Source organism: Strix aluco, chromosome 2 (genome assembly GCF_031877795.1).
Source record: "Strix aluco isolate bStrAlu1 chromosome 2, bStrAlu1.hap1, whole genome shotgun sequence".
Taxonomy (NCBI): Eukaryota; Metazoa; Chordata; class Aves; order Strigiformes; family Strigidae; genus Strix; species Strix aluco.
The window spans coordinates 107,413,209-107,437,763 of record NC_133932.1 but is presented as its reverse complement, the minus strand read 5'-3'; the positions used below and the strand labels follow the sequence as shown (position 1 = coordinate 107,437,763).

Genomic DNA, 24,555 nt, shown 5'->3' with positions numbered 1-24,555 from the left:
CTGCCTTATACGCTTGACAGATCCCATTTCTCCTCATACATATTAGTCTGTCTATCTTCTTTCACACCAGAGAAGTAATGCAGTTGGTATGAGTGAAAGATGGTGCCTGAACAGAGATTCCCCTGCAGCCCGTGGTGCAGCCCATGGTGAGGCAGGCTGTGCCCCTGCAGCCCACAGAGGTTAACGGGGGAGCAGATCTCCACCTGCAGCCTGTGGTGCAGCCCATGGTGAGGCAGGTGGATGCACCCAAAGGAGGCTGTGACCCTGTGGGAAGCCCACGCTGGAGCAGGTCTGCTGGCAGGACTTGTGACCCTGTGGGGGACCCATGCTGGAGCAGCCTGTTCCTGAAGGACTGAACCTGTGCGAGGGACCCACACTAGAGCAGTTTGTGAAGAACTGCAGCCCGTGGGAAGAACTCTTGCTGGAGAAGTTCATGGAGGACTGTCTCCCATGGGAGGGACCCCACGGTGGAGCAGTGGAAGAGTGTGAGGAGTCCTCCCCCTGAGGAGGAAGGAGAAGCAGAAGGAATGGGTGATGAACTGACTGCAAACCCCATCCCCTGTCCCCCTGTGCCACTGCTGGGGAGGAGGTAAAGAAGATGGCAGTGAAGTTAAGCCAGGGAATAAGGGAGGGGTGGAGGAAAGGTGTTTTAAGATTTGGTTTTATTTCTCATCATCCTACTTTGATTTGATTGGCAATAAATGAAATTAATTTTTTTCCTCAAGTCTGTTTTGTCCATGACAGTAATTGTTGAGTGATCTCTCCCTGTCCTTATCTCAACCCATGAGCCTTTTGTTTTATTTTCTCTCCCCTGTCCAGCTGAGGAGGGAGTGAGAGAGTGGCTTTGGCAGGCACCTGGTGTTCAGCCAGGGTCAACCCACCACACATCTTATTGAAACATTAAAAGATTAGAGGTTTCAGCTGTTCAGTACAGAGAGGGCAGGAAGAGTAGGAGGGAGATCAAAGACAACATTACCGACTACAGAGTAACAGACAACTTACAGGACTTTGACTAGTAAAATTAAACCCAGAGTATTAGTGGAAATTATTATATATCAACAAGAGTCAACAGAGAACAGGATGAAATGTTCTTTAAGTATCTGACTGGATGAAAAATTGTTATCCCGAGTTAGTCCCCCAGGGCAATGTTTGCTGGTCAACTCACGTAAACCTTCTGTAAGACTTCTAAAATAATAGATGACAACTGTTAACACAGTAACTATAACACAGTGAAGCAGTATTATGTGCCAAGCTAAAAATCAGTGACTATGTAGGTTGTTCTGGTTTTCTACTTTGTGTAAAGAGAGTATGTGACTAAAGAATATTATGAAGAGCTGAAGCGCTTTGCTGTGGCCAATTTGCCAGAACTTAAAAGCAACAGTCAGTGGAACTGAACATAATCAGAAATGCAAAGTGAAAAGTATTCACAGAAGCTGGGAATTAAGGACATCCTAATGGCGCATAAAAAGCTGCAATGTATAAAAAAATATATAAATTCTCTCTACATACACATGCACTCATACATGTATGGGGAAAAGGGAGAAATATGTTAGCCAATAAACTATGATTTAATAGAATTTACAAGAGAATTTAAAAGATTCAGTGAAACAAAAACAGCTATCAGGATTAAGGACAAGATATTAAAAAAAAAAAAAAAAGAAATTATCGGGAAAACTCCAATCCAGAGGGACACTGCTCTGTTACTGGTGGATGTAGAAGTCAAAACTTTAAAATGTTATTTCCATCCTGCATTTGTAATTACATTATCCATTTAATGTAACCCTGTTGCTGGACTAGAAACTTTGCAACCCACACTGAAGACACCAAGCCCAGTAGATAGTGCCCAGTGAAACTGAGGGGTCTGCAATAAACCAGGTGGTCAGGTTAAACCCCAAGTTCCCCATCAGTGTTGTACACTCACATTAAACCAAGGAGTTGTAAGAAGCCAAGCCTAAACTAGTAAGCCCTGCTGAGGAGCACTGGGGAGTGAACTACTTATGCAACAAGTGTAAGAGGCAGATACCTGAGGGTCTGGGAGAACAGGCTCATGGGCAGAAGAACAGAAAGAGGAACAATACTTAACTCTTTGGCAGTGATAAATACTGGAAATAATTTCCAACGCTGTCCCTCATACACCTGAATCCCACTTAAGTGGCTACCTTCTTTTCTGCAACACCAGAGAATGGCAGTGGGGGAGTGTGGGGTCCCCAGAAATACAGTTTGTGCATGAGGGGGTCAGTAATCAGGCAAAAAGAAGAGAGGCAGTAGGAGGGGACTGAGTAACATCAAAGTTTTTCTTCTGGACCTACATTCTATATGATGTTACATATTTTGTAAGTTCTGGAGCTTTTCAGTAAATTCACATACAGGTATGAGTATTTTCAACCACTCACAGTTGCTAAAAAAATTTTTTTTTAAATCACAGCTGCAAGCATGAACAAGAGAGAATCAGGGAATGTAATGTAAGTCATTTTCAACTTGTTTATAAACTATTTTGTACTGTTTTTCAGATTCAACTTCCAGCTAAGAGAATGATTCTTGAAGACAAGTCTAGATTTGGCTACAGTCTTCCTCACAAGACTATCAATAAGCGACAAAAGCAAAGTATTAAAAGTTTAAGAATTGCTAAAATGAAGATTTCCTGTAAAAAACTTCTCTCTACTGTGTATATGCACTATACACAAGCAATATACATAAGCATATACTATTTTAACACAAAACTCCAGCTTCACATGATGCAAGCATATGACAGTAATTACTAATTTCTTCTCTAAGAAGCAATTAATATTGCCCTTTATCCATGATATTCAGTAATATCCCAATATTTGACTTCTTGAACACTAGCCAGAGCTCTACTATGGAAAAGGATTACTAAAGTTTCAGAAATTCCTGTTAGTTCTCAAGCAGAAAACACTAGCATATTTTCAAAATATCTCTGCGATATGAGGAGGAAAAAGGCATTGTTGAAGAACAAAGACTCAGATCAGAAGAACCTACTATTCTTAGGTGCCTTGAGACACTCAGGAGTGACTTTTTCAGAAAACTTGGCATTATTTATTACTTTGTATGCTTATTCAAGCAACTGCAATTGATTTTGGTTGCAGCTGAGCACTGTGTGCTTCTGCAAAGCAGAGTATAATACTTGAGTCAGGCCCTAGCACTGAGGAAACTAAGAGGTGGGCATGTCTTCATTAGCAGTCCAGCTTGCAAAAGTGAATCTCCTCATTAACTGTATTACATATGCCACCTGGGTCAAACAAAAGAGCAGTTTTAGCATGTGCACACTGGATTGCATTCACAGTGACACAAGGTACTTAACTGGTGAGTGAGGTGCATCACTTTCTAAAAGTCTGCAAGCTTCCACAGAACATGCATGAACCACAAAACATGATGCCCTACCCAGGGATTTACATGCTATATAACCAGCCCTCAAATTCTGAGTCCTTATTGCCTCTTCTTATTAAATACTCAGCCTTGTCCTCCATTCTTCATTTTGCTTTTGCTTTTTCAGGTCCCCTTGTCTTCTCTTCTGCTTATTTGTTATAATGGATAAGACAGCTGGTGAGGACTCTGCTCAAACGCTGAGGACTCAGCATGGTGCAATCTGCAGAATCACCCCAACTTACCTTTGGGTATAATAAGTTCAAGACCTCCGTAAGTAGAAGAGTCAACTTGTGGCAGTACCACATTATCAACTTGACTTAACACTGCCATGTATGAAAGGATGGGGGATCCATGCAGGGAGAAGTTTAAGAAAATGAGAACATGTTCATAAAAACACCTAATGGGAACTCTGGAGGCAACAAAGCTGATGTGCTCCGTACTTCACAGAACTGAAAGAGATGTGTGAATGAAAGCACACCATGAAGCCCACCACCTGATTTAGATGTGCATGCCCTGGACCTGGGCACTAAGACATGGGACAGCCCAGGACAGGTCACAGCCTTCAGCACTAATCCAGGCTTTCTGGAACAGGATACGGAGCCACGGACACTGTACTAGACAGCACCTGTATGATCATCTAATCACCACCATGGCCAGTACCTAGTATTGCTTGTGCCAGCACTGAAGTTCAACAGGGAACAGGGTGTTGATGATCCATCAAGAGCGGCAAGTCAGTGCTTCCAGCAAAACATTAATCAAAAACCTACAGGAATATTTCTGATGAGAACTACAAACAGAAGGTGTGAAAAAACACAATCTCCTGGTTCACTTGTGAGAGGGTGAGGAAAATGTTTCCTTTGAGAAACTTGTGGGAAGGTTGCTTCTGATCCTGCAAGGCCTAAGTAGGTAACACAGCCTCCCTTTCTCTGATCACATCACATCACACTCCCCCAAGCTGCAACATCAGCTAGTCTTCCACCCACCCACAACACTGACAGTCCCCTGCCTTCGCAAAGCATAAACCTCTCCAAGTGCTGCAAGTTTGGCTTTTTGCCTTGTGTACGCTGTCTAGTCTGCAGAAGACTACTACTGCCTAAGCCTGTGATGTCTTCTGAGGTCTGCAAAGAGATCACTTGAAGGCACGCAGCCACATGCAATGACGTTCAAAGTAAGAACATGGTGGGGAGGGGAAACAGCAGCTTGCCTAAAAGGTGTGGACAGTTGAGTGTTGAGGAGGGAAGGAATTGAAAGAAAACAAGACAGTAGTGGAACTCCATTGCTTTTTTCAAAGGTCATTAGCAACACAGCAGAAGACACCACCTCTTGATCATGCTTCCCACAGTCTCACTCTAACCCCCCCAGGGAAGCTCAGAGTTGTCATTCCCCTTGGCAAGGCAGCCACTGATGATATCCCAACTTGGATGGATCCTGTATGCCCTGACCACTGGCAGAGGACCATGCATGCTTCTTCCAGAGAACTAATCCTCATCCTTCTTGTCAGGATAGAAAGGATCCTCCACATTCTCACAAAGTTAAGAAGGGCATAGCAGGTGCTCATGACTTGAGGGCTGCTGAGAACGATGTTGTCCAGCATGCCCCAGTGACAGCACTATCTTGGAGTAAGCTAACCTTGCAGCAAAACTTGTTTCTCCACCCATTCTGATGCAGTATGTGGCTAAACTAGGCACATGCTCCCTTGATGGGACAGACTCTCACGACTCGGAATCAAAAGGGGTGAAAGACATCAATCTCTTTAGCTACAGAGCCCTGATCCATTCCCTAAGCAGATATGTTTTGTACACGGAATGGCAGGGACCATACAGAAAGAACCGCATGTTGCTGTGTTAAAAAAAAACAAAACAGAACCAAAAGGCGATTGTAATCTTGAACACAATGGACCTCCATTAGTATGAAATCTTTCCTGCTTCACTTTGAGAACAGAACAGAATTCTTCTAACAGTATTTTGATGCATATTTTCCTACAATATGTGTGTGTGTGTATATGTTATTTATATATATTTAATATATTTATTTTAATAGCAAGTAACTCCCTTAAGTTCTTTCTGGCATCATGCTACAACAAGTCTGAAGCCTTCAGATCCATGCAAGTCTCTACTGCTTGATCTGAGTGATAGCAATAGGTGTTTGCTAACATCTGTGGAGATGAGATGCATAGCTGGGCAGCGAAACAACAGGCAGCAAAACAAAACCTCTGCTGGTATGACTTTGCAGGTATTTGCTGTCAGAAGAAAGATGAGATGTGGGAAAGCTGGATTACATTCCAGGTCCGGGATAAAAATCAGTGCTATCAGATGTAGACTTACATTCTTTTCTTACAGCCGTAACACCCTTCTGACCCTTTTTCTCCAGCTTCTCAAAGTCTGGTCCTAATCAACGGTTCTTCATTCCAGTCTGTACTCCTTGTTTATTCCACCACAGACTTCAGCCCTTCTGTCTCTCAATAGAGTTTCAATATTCTTATCTCATCAATCTTCCACCTTTCTCAGGCAGTTTCAGTCTCTTGCTACTAATTCCCCCACCACTCTCAGTCTTACTAACAAGACATTCAGTCTCCCATCACCCTTTCATTATCCGTCTGCTTGTAAAAATAACAAACAGAAAAGCTACTTGCTCTCCATCTGGTTTTTCCAATAGTTCACACCTACTATTCTGTTTGTTCCTGGTCTCATTTTTGCATCTTAGATTCCTCATCTATTTTAGGACCACTCAAGTCTTGACTGTCCTTCAGACCTGTGCTCCTTGTCAGAGCTCACTCTTCTTTACTCACTTCCTTTCTTCCCCACACCTTAATCTCCTGAAGCTTTCTTTTCAGCCCCAGTTTCTTTTTATTGCCCCTCCACTATCTCCAATTGCCAAGGTCATCCTTAAGTGCTACTGAACTTGACTGTCCCAGCTGCTATCTACAGCAGAGCAACAGCCAGGATCAGCTAACTCCTCTCCATTTCTTCATCTCAGCTCTCTCAACCCTTTCTTATAGGATTTGATTCAGACAGCTTTTGCCTCCATGCTGCTTAGCCACTAAAGACACAGGGAAACTGAAGACATGTTAACCCTTTCTGATGCTTGGACACAGGAGATGCCAAGCATTCAGGACTTCCTCTATAATTACAATTCCTGCTCAGCACCACAGAATCACACAGAGTGATTGAGGTTGGAAGGGACCCCTGGAGGTCATCTGGTCCAACCCCCTTGCTCAAGCAGGGCCACCTAGAGCCAGCTGCCCAGAAATATGTCCAGACAGCGTTTCAGTATCTCCAAAGAGGGAGTCTCTACAAACTCTCTAGGCAACCTGTGCCAGTGCTCAGTCATCCCCACAGTAAAAATGTGTTCCTGATGCTGATTGCCTCTGGTCCTGATACTGTGCACACTGAAAAGAGCCTGCCTCCATCCTCTTTGCACTCACCCCGCAGATATCTATATATATTGATAAGATCCACCCTGATCCTCCTCTTTTCCAGGCTAAATAGTTCCAGCTTTCTCAGTCTCTTCTCATCAGGCTGTAAAGCAACATATGACATAATCAAGACTGGGGCTCTAAAACCAGGGCCAGATTGTCTGGGAGGTGAAGGGGAGAAGGTATGTAGCTGATGAATGGCAGCACTGGAAGACTGATGATCATTCTATCTGACCCTTTTCCATCTTCATCACCTTATCTCTGTATGTCCTTCCTTCCGTAAGTTTTCTCCTCTTTATTTAGTTGTGAAGCCTGTGTGTGTGAGTGTGTGCACATGTGTGATGTCGTAAGCTGAGGACCGACAAAGCCCGGTGCCTGATTATGGAAAAAGTAGCTGACAGACTGGACAAGCCCATGGCAAGCTCCTCCTGGAGTTTCAGTTGCATGGCCTTTTTGTACTTTACAATAGCAAACACAGACTGTTTTTACTCAGGCAAGCTGGTGGACTGAGGATTGAGGTGCAGACTTTTGGAAAAGCTGTGTAAATCCTCACAGAAAGGTTAGGACCAGGGAAGATCTAGATGATGAAAGAAAAGAACACAGGCTCTAAAATGCAAGGAGCTACTGAATTTGGTAGCAGTGCTTTCAAGTGTATCTGCACAGAATTATGAACTACAGTTTTACAAACTGAAAAGAAATCAGTAGATTTTCAAGCAGGTAAGTCAGAAGTCCACTGCTGACAGTCAGCAGTTGACAAATTTTATGTATCTCTTCCCAGAAGGTGCCAGAGACTCTTAAAAGAAATCCGTCATAGTTTTTCTTTACAAGTACAGTTTTCCAAAACCTCATTTTTGGTGAGGCTTCCAAAACCTCGTGGGCATCTCTCATCCCTAGAGATATCTGGTGTGTAAAATTGTTTCCTGAACAGTTAAAACTAAACAGTGTTACAGTAAATTGAGAACAGATTTGAGTCAGACATGATGTTAAGCATCATCTTATGCTAAGCATCATCATTATGTTACTGGCCGTGTTACAAGCTCTTTCTATATATATGTTTTATAATTCTGTTAATACCGAGATTTCACAGAGTGGCCAGGAAGAATTCCACATAATAACTATCAAGACAATTTTAACTTCATAAATGTTAATATACTAAAAATTACTTTGGTCATTTACATTTCAGTGATTAGAAGTGAAGTGTGTTTTCTTTAGCGCGGGAAGTTAAAGATCCTTTTAAACTTGGAGAGAGAGAAGGAGGTGTAACTGTGTAAAAGCAACAGAGAGAATTGATTTTATAGAAAGCATTATTTACTTACCACCGGCTTGGCTATATTAGAAAGAAGTGCTTCAAGTGCTTTTGTTTCTTCATCCTTTTCTTAAAAAACAAAATCAAAGCAAACGAAAAGTACCCATGAATACTCTTCAGTGAATTTACAGTGAAATAGCTCTTCAAATCCAACAACTGCACATAGACTAAAGTATTTATAAAATAGAACACCTTACCAACTTGCGTTCATCTAGGGCAACATAAAATGAAAAGAGCTCCCAAATAAGTTGTTCATATAAAACTATTTCTAAATCTGTTCTATGATTTACGGAATACAGAAAGCCTGGTTATCTTTTATTAACGTGTAACTTTAAACAAACTACTGCTCTGGAGAACTTAAGCTCTTGGCTGAGATTATTTCCTATACATTCCTCTTTGGATGTAGATGCAGTCAAGTAACAGTAGTTTAAATATGTTATTGCACATCAGCTGAAAGACTACTGGTAACACTGTTGGCCTCTCTCAACTGCAAGAGCAAACCTTAGCTTAGCCTTCAGATGCATCTCAGGGAAAGAATCTAAGGTGTTTTGGTTCAGCTGAAGGTATAGCTGAGCTTTATAAAGGACTCAAAGTTCATAGAAAATGTTTTATGTGCTTTTTCCCGCACAATATTAAAATTTTATTATCTCAACAGTGTAAGTGAAAAGTTACTCAGTTTTGAAGGTGTGGCCAGGCATTTGTAATTCACTTAACCTGCCTTAAACTAAAAGAAAAATAAAAGAAAAACAAAACCTGACAAAATTCTTTAAAACACACAGGTCAAATCTATTTACAACTTTGTATTTCTAAGACAGTTTATGCTGTTGAAACTAATTAAATGCAGTTCTGACTTCTGTTTGTTATTACAAGTCTAAGTCACGGTACGTATTTTTCCCAAATGTTTCCTGAATGAAATAATTTTGAAAAGTGGACTTTTCCACTTTTCATATAAAATACTTCTAAGGAACCGTTAACATAATTTTCATAACATATGTTAGCAACAGTACATTTTACCACCTGTTCCTTGGTAAAGTTAGCTCACAGGTAAATACCAACTAACAGAAAGTAAAGTGAAGGCAAGACAAATGCCACTCTGGAACTATAGTGACAAGTATTCATTCAAGTTTGAAGCAATAGTTCCCAACTTCTGAATTCTCAAAGGTGTCCATTGGTACTACGCTTTCACAGAGTATGAGCTACACGTTTTTAAACAGCTCTTGTAGGTTGCGATTTCCTGGTCTTGATTAGACATACTTTCTTCACATTCCTTTTGGCTTACAGCAATCTAACATACATTGGCACAAAATCATCATCTCAGATCAAGGTTCAGTGAGTTGAAAAATCATGGTTTGTTTCTCTCAGCATCACTAGTTACAGCTCCCTATTCTGAGAAAATTGTACTTCGCTGATGACAAGTCTTTGACATTGTGTGTTCTGAATCTGAAGTGCTACGCCAGTGACCTGAAAGGTGCATGGTGACACATCATCAGATTCAACAATGACTGTATGACCAAGACTCAGTGAATTCAGTCCATTTATGAGATCACAAGCTTTCCAGTGAAACACAGATATTAATAATAAACACTCCCTATGGTGGTGCCTTAGAAAACATGAACTCACATGGACTAGTGTTGAGGACCAGTCTTTTTCTACAAAGGCCTTTCAATAATGAGTTGGTAGGGACGGGCATTATATGAATTTTTTATAACAGTATCTCTTTTACAAAATATTCCTCTTTAACAAGTTGAATATATCAGACACCTGGTTCTTTCCATGTTTTCTGCAGTATCAAGCAGGCCACCAATATTCAATGATTCCTTAAAATGTAAGCATCAATAGCTCTGGAAAAAGCACAGATTTTTCTTTAAGCAGTGTTATGAATTATGACTAATAAGATTTGCTCAAATCTATGTGGAGACTTGCATGTCAGTAGTTTTGTCCCCTTAGGCCCATCTTTCCAATGTGACAAGCAGGTCAATTGCCCTTAACTTCATTATATGGAAGTCAGGGCACTTATGGGCTACTACTCAGCTTCCAGATTGTCAAAGTGTGGTGTTCTATCTACAGATGCTATGTTCAGCCAGACACCAGACTCGCATTATATATATATATATATATATATTACTGTTGTTAATACTTACCTTCTACTTCTGTGTCTGTCTGAGAATTGCTTTTTCCTTTACCCAAAGACTTGCTTTTGGTAGAACCTGTGCTTATACCAGCTGCATCCTGTCCTTTTGTTAGTCCATTATGTTCACTTGTAGGAGAAGGACATTTCTGAGGAGATGATGGAGGACTGCTTAACTTATCCTTCTGAGTTCCATGTCGATCTTTTAACTTTTTTTGTAACCTTTCATATGTCTTACTAGACCTTTCATCTCTAAAGTTGGATCTTCCATGAGCAGGCAGAGTATCTAAATGGCAGTGAAGAAGAAAAAAATTAAAAATAATCACTAGGAACAGAATGTAATTAAGTGCATTAAGTGCACACTTGTGTGTAAAGTTACATCTCTACTCCTATTGGGAAACTGAAGTGTCCAGCAGGTAAACTGATATACACTAACCGGACATTAACAACATGTTAGGGGAGAAAGTGTAATCTTTCCTTCCCACATCTTTTTTCTACTTAAAAATTATTCTTAAAACGTTTCTATAATCTTCCTTGAGCTGTAAGGTACAGGATAAAGTCAACACAGAAAAAACCTGCTATTTTATTACACTGGAGGAGGTTTGCTCTCATGCTGAATAAAAAATACAAAAGTTTTGGAATGCAACTAGAGCTCTATTACTTTAATGGTGCTTCAGCAGAAATCAACAGGGAGAAACCCCACAAAAACACAGAGCAACTAAAAGACGCTAAAAGACTGAAGATAGTATGGCTAGGTCTTGTAAGTACACTATACCCGAGGCATTGGTGTAGTATCACTGAAGTCCCATCTCTAAGACAGAACATGGCTTTGGAAAAAAGTCAGCACAAGACTAATGAAACAAAATAAACTGCAGACTGGTGAACTTTTCTGTCCAATTCTACCATTTTTATCTATTTCACCTTTATGCTTAGAAACAGCTTTCTGAATCAAGACTTTAAAAGAGTCACATGGCACCAACTCTTTCCTCACTGTAACCCTATCTATAAATGATGAAAGCTTTCAAAAAAATACATCCTTCAAACCAGCAAAGAATTTGTCCATTTTTAGGTAAGTTGGATCACTCAGTCATTTGTTATTCCTTATGTGCTAGGAAGCATAGAAAACAAGATCTAATAAAACTTCCTTTCAAGAAGGATAAAAATCACAAAACTAGGGAACTTTTCAGTTTCTGGTTTTTCAGGTCAGATTAATTCCCAGAAAATTTGATAGAGGACTACCAGATAAGCTGTGACTATCTAGAAATTTGATTTTCACTACCATTAGAGATTTAGATGCTCTTGTTAGAGAACTACCATGCTCTAAGTGCTTTTGCATTTTTCCCCGCCTTGAATTCAGATTCCTCATATAGGAGGCTAACTCTAGGCTTTGACTTCTGAAAGCCATAGGCAAAGTCAGTGGTCCAGAATTAAATATGAAATCTGTAGCAAGTATGTAACAAATTATAGCATCCTTAGTCCTCTAATTCCCTAAATCCAAGGGATCTTATGTACATATTTTAAAGAAAGCAAAATCGAAGATCCCACTTTATAATTTGTTTTTATATTAGCTTTAGCAAATTATCACTGAATACTTAAAGAGATATAATCTATCAGCAGGAATCTAAAAAATATTATTCCATTAAGAATTCCATTCCTTTACCTTTTATGCATTTAATTATCATATTCCAATCTCTTAATTTAGCAAACTAAAAGCAAACAACTGCCCATCTACAGGAAACCAAGAAATTAATAAAACTATAAATAAGCACCCAAAGAGAATCTAATAACGTACTGTTATCAAAGTAGTGCAAAGAAGAAACAAAGTACCACTTAAAGAATACAGAAACACTAAGAATTTCAGGAAGATCAAGACATCCATATATTCTTGTCCGACAACTTTGTACATCATGAGTATTTAAGCACAGTGACTATTTGGAGGACATTTTTAGATTATTTTAGTAGTACCATAGAACACTGAGAATCCACCCATCTACAGAGACATGACAAAGTTGTGTTTGGTCTCCCCCTCCATAGCTTCTAGCTTCTTTCTCTAAAAACAGCAACCTCTCTGAAAGTCTTTCCAAGGTCAGCACCTGCCTTGTAGCAGAAGTTTCTCTAAAGAAAAACAAGTCTACCAGAAATGTAAATATTAATCTAACAACCCAAACCCTGAGTTAGTACACACATACACTTTGCCACTAAACCATATTAAACCGTATTAAAGGCAGATGTCAATAGCACTACCAAAGACAACTTCAACTACAGTATTAAGTTTAGGTTGGTGGCACCTGATTATTCAAATTGGACTTCAATATGGACATTGGAACTAAATGCATACAGTTTTATGAAAAATGGTAAACACTGTTTCATAATCAATACCAAGAACCCCTGTTTCATGCGTCAAGCAAGATACTTGCAAGACATGAGATCTCAGAACAGTGCTCAGGTATGGATTTAAACACGGAATCTCTGGGGAAGGCATCAGCTGAATCACTACAAACACTTCCTGCACTGCTTTCTTGGGCAAATCTATAACTGATACACAAGAAATAATCTGTATGTTTAATAGATCACTGAATAGATAAGTCAAATTAATTTAAAGAACTTCTTCTGGAATAATAAGCTTCGTAAAAACAAGACTGGTACCCTCATAAAACTTTTGTGTGTAGTTCCCATTCAAGCTCTAAGTCTTGCTTGATAAAGCCTGTACATCAGCGTAACAAATGCTGGAAATGAGCAGAGCATTATTTCCTTTGATAGAACTTGCAATAGTTGATAAGCTACTTACCCAGGTCCCCATATACTTGTGAGGTGTGATACTGTGGAATGTACTGCGTTGCCATGTCACCAGCTCCGGTCACAGGTGAATATATATGACGTGGTGGAGGGGGTATCATGGCTGGAAGAGGAAGGAAGCCAGGCAGTGGGGGATGCGGAGGCCTGTGTATCACTGCATGACCACCCGGATGAAATTCTGGAGCCTGGGGAACCACCACAACCCTTCGAACACCGTTATCCTCAATAACCTGTACAGTGAGAGACACCATGTATCTTAAGAGAAATAACAGTCTGAAAGGTGTTTCTGTAGATACTTAAACAAAACTAGGAAGAGTAAAACCCTCCAACTTGAGAAACAGAGGAAAAAAAAGGACAATTAAAGGGCTATCTATGCTAAATGTATTAACTGCAACAATGCCATTAATGTCTCAGTGTGATAGGGAAAAATACTGTTTAAAAAAGACCTGACTGTAGCAACATCTTATAAACAACCAAGTATATTTATGGCATGAGCCTAGCGTCTCCCCAGGGTCCTGTTTCCACCCTCATTCACACTGCTCGTATGCTACACTGCTCCTAGGATTTGCTCTACAGTATAACAACTATATTGCTCCCTAGAAGTGATTTGGTGGGTAGATGGACCTCACTCAGCATAAATGGTGAGAGAAAAGGCACAACAGTGTCTGGTCTTTGCTCTGTGCCCAACTCGGTCCACCAACACTAACCCAGGAGGCGCTTGCCATACTGTACTTGTTAGCATGCAGCAGCCATCGCCTGCACCAAGCTGTTAAAAAAACTAACAGGATAGTATTCAGCCCTCTCAAGACTCCTTCACAACTCAAGGTAGTTTTTAAAAATTTTTTTTCTTTTCTTCCCCCTGCCTGTTAAAACATCTTGCACCCTGAAGGAAATCACATGCTACTCAGAAAACGGGACCTTTGTGGCAGCCTCTGCCAGACTCTGGTGTGCAAAGAGGCTTGTTGTGCAAAAATGACAAATGGGAGATGTGACAGGACAGCCTTCAGCTGAGGGACCCAAGTGCAGCCCTAAGCAATATTGCTAGAAGTTCAAAGAAACAAAAGCAGCATATGCAATACCATGATGAGAAGAAGCATGGTCACGTAAGATGCAGGGAGCTGAGGTGTGCTGTGCAAGGTACAGGTAGCATGTCTCCGCTCTGTGGCATATAGGGGTCTGGTGGAGAGCAGGCACGAAGGCACATAATGTAGGAATTACTGAAGCAGAAAATGCTCCTTGCCAAACAAGGGTTGGTCATCAATCGGACCAGAAACAGGTCCATCCCTGAAGTACACCACAGACAGGGAAAACTGCCATCATTATCCTATCTAGATGTTTGTATCGCTATTGGTAAAGTCAAAAAAATATGTGACTGTTGGTAATATCTAGAGATGATCTTGGCATAATTTGACTTGTATGTATCGTGGTGTCAATAACTTCAGTGTCTGGGATGGCAGTGAATAAGTTGTTCTTCACTTCCTAGTAAAATGCTGTAAAATAATGCCAGCAGGGACTGTAATGTAAGATTTAGGATGGAACATTTATCCAGAAAAGGAGGAGAAGAATCTGGAATATCATGACTACATTCAGAAGCAGGGGACAAGGCAACCCTATGACATAAGTTTTCACTGACATTTGAAATGAGGTGGGGACATGTACACATACACCAATGAGTGCAACAGAAGCAGATCAAAGCACTTAGTGCCAAGCTGCTTCCAATTCCACTGCTTAAGATTAAGGGCATTATGCTTGGCTAGATTTAGTCCCATGCCCTGGTATGAACACTTCGACCAAGTCCATGACAGAAAGCTGCTTGGAGGATCAGTCACTGGTTTTATCATGCCTCCATTAGGGGTTGGTGTGCATCTGGTACATCTGGAACTGAGCTTCTGCTTTTGTTTTCTCTGACAGCAATCTGATTTGTACACCCCAAAATCATCGTGCACCACTGCAAGGTAAGTGAGGTTCGTCTAGGAAATTGTTTCAAAACTTCACTATTTTACTGAGAGAGTTACATAGACACAGCTGTATGCTTCTGGTATAATGGTAGAATGAAGATCTCTATGAATATGCAATAACATTCAGAAGACATAAAAGTATGTACACAATGGAGCTAATCCCACCTTACTTATATAGATATAGAGCTGGAAATTAATATAAATGACCTAAGTAAACACAGCTTTAAAATACATACATACCATGTGACTTTAAAAAATGGGCTATTTTCAGTATACAGAAATCGTCTGTTATTGGGAAAGAGTAATTTCACTAAAGACAACACTCTTCCCGTCTGTGCAACCATAGCTGTGTGGTATCCTAAAAGCAGGGTATATTAACAGCAGTAAATACAACTAGAACTTCTGCTGTCCAGTGAAATTCTCTAAACACTGAAATGTAGTTTTAATTATTTAAGTTCTTTTTGTTTACAAAAAAAATAAATTGCAATTTGTCATCACTTTATGAGCAAATTCAGATTATGTAGGAAGCAGCGTCCATAAAAAAACAGGCTTAGTTTATAATTTATTTGTTTTATTCGGTCTGCTCATAGCCTAACTCAGAAATAGATACCCAATTCATAGCAGGAGGGACCTTAAGTTTAGTAGTGTAAAATGAAGAGTTTGAGAAGTCTGTAACTGCTTCTAAACCAAACATCAACTCAATGGTAGGCCTCTACCAGCCAACTACACAGATAAAAACCTTCCAAAAAACAGTAAGAGCATCATGTCAAGTATGTAATTGTAAGTTAAAAAAAGTAAACTATCTATCTATTATCCTAATTGTGCTAGCAAAACATGTAGTTCTGGCATAGGCCTGTTTGGTTGACTGAACCAACCAAACAGCACTGGAAAACTCACTCCTGACAGCAAATATAGACAGCTCAGAGAGGATGAATAAAGCTGTTTTTTTCAGAGTTTTACAACTACAGTTCCAAAAGAAAAGGAAGGGGGAAGTAAATCAACTTATGAATTGCTTTTTATTTATGTGATGTAAGAAATATGCTTTATTCTGTAGTTATCCCCAACTTCTAACAGAGGACAGTACACCAAACAGGAACTGAAGCAAGCAGAGGCATAACAGAACTAAATGAAAAAGGGTAGGCAAAAGATGGTTATGCTGAAGTTGTTCTTCCAGGCTGATGGCTTTAGACATTTAGCTGGTTTCCAATTTCTCTCAAAATATATCTGCAGTTGCTGACATTTAAAAATATACTATGCCTGAAGAAACCACATAAGTTACTTTGCTGAGACTGCATTAAGTCTGGGATAACTCTTAGCTCAATAGTGTTAGACTTTCCTGTTTGCAAGACTACTATCAAATCTTCTGGCTTGTAACAGAATTTCCATCATAAACCACAACAGCTGGTATGTTTTGTCAGCAGTAAATACTTCAGAAGCCTTATAAACTACAGGTTTTCCTGGGCTATGATACTTCTACTCAGATGAAAACAGCAGACATGAGCTCATTCCACCCGTACTCTGAGTTGGATAGATGTGAGGCACTTTCAGTTCAAAAGTCAGAGATCTGTGTTAGCACAACACCTGCTTGCACTAACAAGCTCTAATGAAAGGCTAACGAGCATGCCTCAGCAAGGCCCAATCCTTCAGCCTGTCTGCTGCAAGCTGTCCTCAAAGGAAGGATAAATTCATTTTATAAATATTATTCAGATTGGCACAGGTTACACAACTTTTTAAACATTACTTCATCAACTGAAATTAAGTACTCGAGAAATATGGTAAAATTCAGAATTTCACTTGTCTCAAAAATTCTTTCAGTTTGTTAAAAATGAATTCTAATAGAAATAAAGACTTTTTACTATGACCTAAGATAAATCGACTTTCATAGTTATTTTTAATTAATTTTTCTCTGCCTGTTTGGGAACAACTATGAAGGATACATGAATCAACTTATCAGCCAACTTTGAACAGATGAAAAGTTAAAACCACAGAGTGTTAGTCTGCCTAACTTAACAGAGGGTAACTCTTCATGCCATCCAGATAATTAGTCCAACATCTGCTAGACACCATGGATTTTTTGGTTGCATTTCACATGTTTAAGTCTCTTCTCAGTGCACACCATGGGATGCATGCCGAGTCAGAGGTAGACTGGTCACAACAACAGAACATCATGAGAAAATCTTACATTATGGAGAGTGGCATTTATCTGCTATAACTTCCAGATCTGACCTACTAACTCCTAGACTTGTTCTACAGTTGAGGGAAAGAGATACCATCTAGAAGGCCACACATCTCATTATAATACAGGTGTCAAAAATAGCCAAAAGGAATCATCCTTTTAATCTACTTTAAAGGATGTCCAGGTTATCTAGCTCACATTTAATTTTCAGGCATCTAAATTAGGAATCACATAGCAGTGAGAAAATGAGAGACCCATTTTAAGATAAGTTGTGGAAACACATATCATATGATAATTTATCTCAAATAGACAGCTGAACTGATCCGTTTTACTCCTCACCTGCAGGGAACTTCCCAGATATGAACTGTGTATATACATAAAATTATACTGGTGTCAAGAAGAAACATCCACAAACACAGAAATCAGTACAGGTCCTGCACAATGAGCTATTTGTGTCATGATTGTATTTTATGTTCAGAGGGCATCTCGTACATTAGGATCCTGAACTCAACAAGGAACTGTGCTTGTTATTGTCATGTAAGTAGTTAATACATAACTAAAGAGACACATACAGCGTGAGAAGTCTCCCACGACAGAGATACTATGGGACATCTCCCCTTATTTACTTGCTTGACCACAGTGACTCTGAAACTTTACACATTAATTTACTGAATTAGCTATTTTGGCTCTACTGCTGTAATTTGCATGAAAAGAAATAAAGTAAGAGTCAAATGAAGGGACATACCTGTGGGGCATATCCAGGAGGCACATAAATAGTAGGCACTGAACCATTTGGGGACATCATTGGAACCTGAGCAGGACCTAAATGGATTACAGAAATATTCAGTACAGCACCACTTAATAACTTGAGCAAGTTGAAAGAACATACTGAACTGAAAAGTCTCTGTGAAAAATATACAAGATAACATGGATAAACAAAGGCAATGAACTGTACAGATAAAATTATAGCAAACAACAGCCTTGGAAACCTAAGAAACAGTTAGGAAAAAAAAAAACCCAACAGAAACAAAACTAAAAAGATTCACCAGCAGGTATTTCTCCCTTTTCTGTCAGTAAGCTCAGAAAAGAGCTTATGTCAAAACTTCTTAAGAAGTGTCCCAAGATGAAGACACAGTAGAAGAGACGTTAAAACAAACAAACAAAATATTTGAAACAAATTGCTGAAACCAGGTAATATTCAGTTAAGAGTTGTAAAGAAAATTACTTACAAAATTGCTGCTCTGTTACTAGTAGGTCTTATCACCTAAAGTAGTCTCAGCACCACAGGAGTGGGAGGTGGCAAATAGGACACTAACTTAAGGTCCCAGGGGAAAGCCAGTGTATTACAAACAAGTAGGTCTACTTCAACTAATGGAAAAGTTGTGATACCATGATGATCCTTGCACCATGCAAACCAGAAAGAACAGAGTTCGCAGACACTTAGATAAATATGACAGAACAGGAATGTTTTAAGGTGGCATTTGTAGATAAAGTACTGCCTGGAAATTCTGCAATCTTCAAAGAGCACAGGGACGCTGTTACATACTTGGATTTTCAAAAAGCTTTTGACAATCTCTCTCAAAGATTCTTAAGGAAGTAATGCTACCTTTGGTTAAAAAGGGAAAAGGGCTTTTCATGAATAACAAACTGACTTGAGAACAGGAAACAAAGACATGTAAATGATCAGCTTTCAAAGTACCTAGAGTGACCAAAGGAGTCCCACAGGCACACAAAGAAGAACCTGTTGAATGTATTAACAAAACTTCTGGAAAAGGAAATGAACAGCGAGGTGACAAATTTTTGGTATGCTCTCAGAGAGCTGTAAAGGATCTCACAGTACTCAATGACCAAATGATAAAAAAGTAGAAGAAACGGTGTTGGTAAGTGCAAAGTAATGCACCTCGACAATCCCAGAATTATTTATTTACAGTGATAAGCCATAAATTAGCTGTAAATAAACAGACTATGGAGCTACTATATATATTTCTAAGGAAATATCAGCTGAGCATTGTTTGGTGGCATTTGCAGAAAGAAAGAGAATATTAAAAATCATTACTAACAGAACCGAGAACAAGCAGAAAACATTATTACCCTATGGTATAAAACCACGCTGTATTTCAATACTTTGAGCACTAAGGTTGTCTCGCCATGCAGAACTAGGAAAGGACAAAAAAAAAAAGAAGTTTACAGTCCCTTTCCACCTGTTTATCAGGAAAGATTAAAGAGATCAGGATTCTTCCACCTGAAGATGGTTAAAATGTAAAAGGGCTGGCAGCAGAGGAATAGTAAAAGACCTGTAACTCCTCCAACTGCCTAAAAATGGGAAGATAGATCATTTACAGTTTCTCATGTGCAAGAACCAGAGATATCAAATTAAATCATCAGGTAAAAGGTTTAAAACAGGTAAAGGAATTTCTCATGGAATACATAGCCAAACTGTGTAACTCCTTGCTTTAAGAACATTGTGGAAACTAAAGATTAGGTTCAGAAGAAATTAAACAAATTGAGAGAGGTAATCCATTAAGAGCTGTAAAAACCAGAAGTGTTACTTTTATTTCAGGAAGCTAGAAACAAGAAAGTTATTTCTGTGTGTCTGCCCTACCCTTATGGCCTCCCCTTTAGTATTTGATCTGTATAGATTAGCCTCTATTAGAGCAAGCACATTGACACAGGCTTCAAGAGAAACTGCCTACAGACATCTTTACGCTTTTGTGTTTAAAATACACAAGGCAACCATCGCTGAAGTTTAATTATTAAAGAAAACCTGAAACACAATATAATCCATCCAGGTTTTGTGGCAAACACATAAGGCTGGGATTCAGACACTCCAGGCTGCATTCTCCAAATCTCCAATTCAGTGTAGTGGAGCTACCAAAAGCACCAATCCAACTCTTAGTGAAGTTTCAATAATACTTCTGAAAGGGCATTCATAGTTCCACATTAATGTTTTATAAACTCAGTTAAGATCTGCAAATGGAAAGTACTAAGTAAATGCAAAGTACGGTATATAAGATTAGCATACTGCATTCTGATAAGTATGAACTTGACAGAAAAATAAAGATAACTATGTCCAAATGCTAAGGGAGGAGAAAAGGAACGAAAAGCATTCTTTAAAAAAAGCAGCATGCAATCCAACTTGATTACACATATTACAGGGACTTCTTTAAAATACGATACAGAAGTTTTGAAATGTATTACCTAAAAAGAATCACAGCTTATTATCAACAAATTGTTAACCCATAGGTGGGGGAGAGGGTGAAGAGACTTTTGAAGAACAAAGTCTTAATTGAACGATTAACTGAACTCTGTAACAGTAAAGAATATAAGGACTACAGTAAGCTATAAATTGAGAACTGAATCTGTCAGTTCCTTTTGCTCAGCTGAAACTCAAAAATGTTTCAGTGAAAGTTTCTCCTGAGTATGAAGTGCTAAAAAGCAATGAGTGTGAAGTGAAAAGCAGCTGAAGAGAAGCTGCAAAAGTGCTCTACAGCATGAGCTTACAATAAATTCAAAAAAGTCAACAGTGATGGAAGCCATTCAACCAAATAATGGTTTAATTTCTTAAATAAGGTGGATTTTACACAGCTTATATCTTGTAATGCTTACTTGTAGTTTTTCCGTGTTTGGCTTTTTTGCTTTAAACATCTAAAGAATATTGTTTAACAATCTTTTTAAAGCTTATTTATTTAGTGCTTTAATCTCTCTAACAAACAAAAAAAGGTGGCTATCTCCAATCCGGTACAAAGGTTGATCCACAAAACCATTTTCAGTATACCCATAATCTAGTGGTCACAAAACCAAAGACATAAAGGCAATGTATGAACCTGAAAAACCACTGCAGTGTTAGAATAGAGTCAAATCAGTAGTCTGAAAACTTACATCCCATCTTTACCACTTTAAAGTTCCAGAATTAATTAAAATATATTTTAAATATTCAAGATGTAAGGGTGAACTCTAATTTACTTCTGATTAGATTACCAAGTGGCTGTGGAATGAAGTTAGATTGCAGAGGAACATTCAAGAAAATGGAAAGCATGGGAGAAAAGTTGGCAGACTACATATTTTAATGAACATAGGGTCTTTACAGTGAAATTACTGATTTCTTGACAGAAAGCATATTACTATCTGCAAAATAGAAAAAAAAAGCTTTCCTGTATCTAAAGATAAAATGCAAAAATGCTATGAAAGCAGAGGTTTGGGGTTTTTTTTGCGACTAATGTGAAGATCTTGGCTCTAGTTCAGTGACATAAACTGCAAGAATAATTTTTGTGCTTTTAGGTATTGGCTAGACTGGTGCATGACAAAGGCAGTGTGTTTTACCATGAGGTGAGACTGAATATAAAGTACCAGCAAACAACAACATCAGGAATTTGTGTTAAATAAACATCTAATTTTCTTTTCTATATTGCACGTAAATGGAATTGACTTTATCCAAATCACTATATTATGGAAGTTAATAACCATTGTAAGAGGAGGTCTCGAGTCTTCTATATGCTCTCAGCTATACAAATTCAGTTATGTAAGAAGTGGAAAAGAAGTATTGTGAGAGAGAAAACAAACTTTTATACTTTATTCTTGAAAAATGACTCATTAAACACAGTAAACGTTTATTTAACTCAATTGAAGCCAACAAACATGTTTCACCACACTTCGTTTATTATTGTCCTGAAACTTGCTATTTCACTACCATGAAAGGGAAAACTTCTAGTTCCTATGCAAGCATTTTGTTCTAACTTAAACAAAAAAATAAATCAAGATGCCTATTAAAGATCACATAAACCTTGGAATATGTGTCCTGAGACAGGAAACACGTAAAAAATTCCCAACAACGGGGGGAATACCTCCCCCCCAGCAATAGCGGGGGAAGTTCTCCAACACGCCTATTTGAGCAGGCTGTAAAAACCTCATTATGCTCGTTACAGCGACCACAAACGAGTACCAAAATTATCCGCGCTGCATAATGGCTAGCACCGTGACAAGCCGATCCAAACATAGCAACACCTGGACACCGGAGGATACCGCCACCGCCTGCCTAACAGATAAACGATTTCTGTTTTAACCATGAAGCGCGGCTGCATTCGGGGCCGCCGGGCAGGGGCCGCCGGTTCCCAGCGCCGAGGCGGCCCCGGCCCTGCCGCGCTCCCGCCGGCGGGGGCACAGCTCTTCCGGGGCAGCAGCCGCCCACAGCCCCGCGCTTACAAAACCGGGCTCGTCATGGCCTCCCAGCGCAGAGCCTTCCCGCTCCGCTCACGGCTTCGGGGCCGCCGCGCCCCCCCCCCGCGGGCCTGCCGGCCACCCGCCTCCAGAGCCCGCCCATCACCGAGAGAGGGGTTTAGCAGCGCTCGGATTCCCCGCATTTTTATTTATTTTTCCAGCCACCACAGCTTTCCCCCATCCGTCGCCGCGCCACGCCCTGCTTTTGTGTTTCGCCGCGGCGGCCCGGCCCGGCGGCCGGGAGACCTTACCGCTCATTTCGGGTTGGGCAGCGGCCGGGCCGGGGCCGGGGCCGGGGCCGGGCGGCAGCTCCCCGGCGCGCCGCGGCAGGCGGGGCGGCGGCGGCGGCGGCGGGCGGGGCGGCTCAGCTCAGCTCACTCAGGTGCGCGGCTGCCCGCCCCGCTCCGCCCCGCGGCCCGCTCCGCCCTGCCCGGGCGGCGACCGGACCCCGGCCCGCAGCCAGCGGCGGCCGGCACAAGCGGCGGCGCGGCCTGGGCCGCAGGGAGCGGGCGCGGCGGGTGTTGTGGGGGATGAGCCCCCCCCCCCGTCCCTGAGGAAGGCTTCCTCAGCCATCCCGCAGGACTGCTGCTCTGGTTTTTACTGTAGCCTGTCGATTGCCATGGGCTAGTGTGATCCAAGTTCTTGAGCTGAAAGCTTTTACGTTAATTAGCACAATTAAGTTAAAGGATTACTTCAGCCCAATCCTTCCATAGGATTTACCTTTAGCTGAACTGCTAATCAGTTTACACCTAACACAGGAGGTGAGCAAACAGATCTGGTTGCAAACAAACACTCTCTGGCGTCGCGTTTAGAAAGCTGCAATGACTTTGATATTAATCTATGTGGATACTGCGGCTCATGAACACTGCTATACTTAGCATTAGCCTAATGTGAACGGCGATGAATCACTGTTATCCCCAGGAGGAAATAGCATTCAGGATTTACTGCAGCACATTAGGTTAACTATGGCTCTATAACCAAACACCCACACTTTGACATCACGCAGGGGATGATATGCATCACTGACGCAAGCACTGACAGGATCAAACACAAAGGCCACAGCAGTTGAAACAATAGAGCGCACCGCTGACGTAGCAGCGCACTGCTCCAACACTGACGGGCCGCAGTAAATCAATAGTCCCAGATGCCACAAATAGTTGCACCACTCTGTCTTTTACATAATGGCTAAGACTTCAAAGTTTTATTTTGGGCTCTCAGCAGCTACAATTAATTACAAAACCCAGTAACAACCACCACCACCAATTGGTCTACATTTGCCTTGTAAGCTGTGCCTGGAAAATACTTCCAAATTAGTACTTTGGGTTAACAGGCACTAAAAAAGTGTCACAAAGCATCAGTAGCTTTGCATTTACTAGCTGCAATGTAATCAAAGTAAGTAATAACAAAAAAAGAAAAGCAAACACAGAACTTACTGCTAGGCCTGAGCTGGGGAAGAGGCACAAGAAGGAACTGTGAACACTGCAAGGACAGAGGCAATCAGGAGACTTCAGTTTGCAACTCTGTCAATTTAACATATTCTTTATGCTCTAAATTCATCCAGACAAAACAATCCCTTCCCCCATCCATCTGTCTACTTCTGCCATCAAGGCTGGGGAACAGCAGATGACAAAGCAGCAACATCAATTTAAATATATTAATTGGCTACAAAAATCTATCAGAGACTGCAGGCTGGCAAACACAAGGAAAAACTGAAGGTAAAACGTTCACAGTTCTTTTCAAAAGCAGGGAAAAAAAGTATTGGTTTCATCCACAGAGACCTTGGAATAATGGATAAAAGAGCAGACAGCTATGAAGCCTAACTACAGTATTTCTAAAGATTACATCCTAATGAGATCCTGATCTTTCCCATGAAACCATACATACATATTCATGAAAAAAAAAACCAAACATGAAATCCCTTCTCATGGGCAAAGTGCAGAGATGACAGGTTCCTATAGCACTTTATCATCAATACAGCTATTGGTTTTCTAATGGCCTCAGGTATGTTCAAAGGAAGAAGGTGACAGTGGTCTCGATGTTCAACTGTTCAATGTACTTTCATCTGTTTCTAAACAATGACCTCTGTGCAATTTTGTGATTAAAAAAGACTGCAAGCCCATGCCTTTGAACAGTGCAACTTCACAACATGAAGTTAAACTTGGGAACTTGCAGAAGGAT

The 24,555-nt window shown here is 40.3% G+C and overlaps 1 protein-coding gene across 8 annotated transcripts in view; it reads right to left on the bottom strand.

The window, feature by feature from the left end:
• FNDC3A (fibronectin type III domain containing 3A) overlaps window positions 1-24,555 on the bottom strand; it is a 125,390-nt gene that overhangs the window by 39,448 nt on the left and 61,387 nt on the right. For all 8 annotated transcript variants that reach the window (XM_074815699.1, XM_074815703.1, XM_074815700.1 and 5 more), the window contains 4 exons: window positions 17,909-17,985; window positions 13,022-13,259; window positions 10,247-10,519; window positions 8,116-8,174 (listed from right to left, as the gene is read on the bottom strand). In XM_074815699.1, the coding sequence (XP_074671800.1) occupies window positions 8,116-8,174; window positions 10,247-10,519; window positions 13,022-13,259; window positions 17,909-17,985 (647 nt within the window). The remainder of the gene's footprint in view (window positions 1-8,115; window positions 8,175-10,246; window positions 10,520-13,021; window positions 13,260-17,908; window positions 17,986-24,555) is intronic.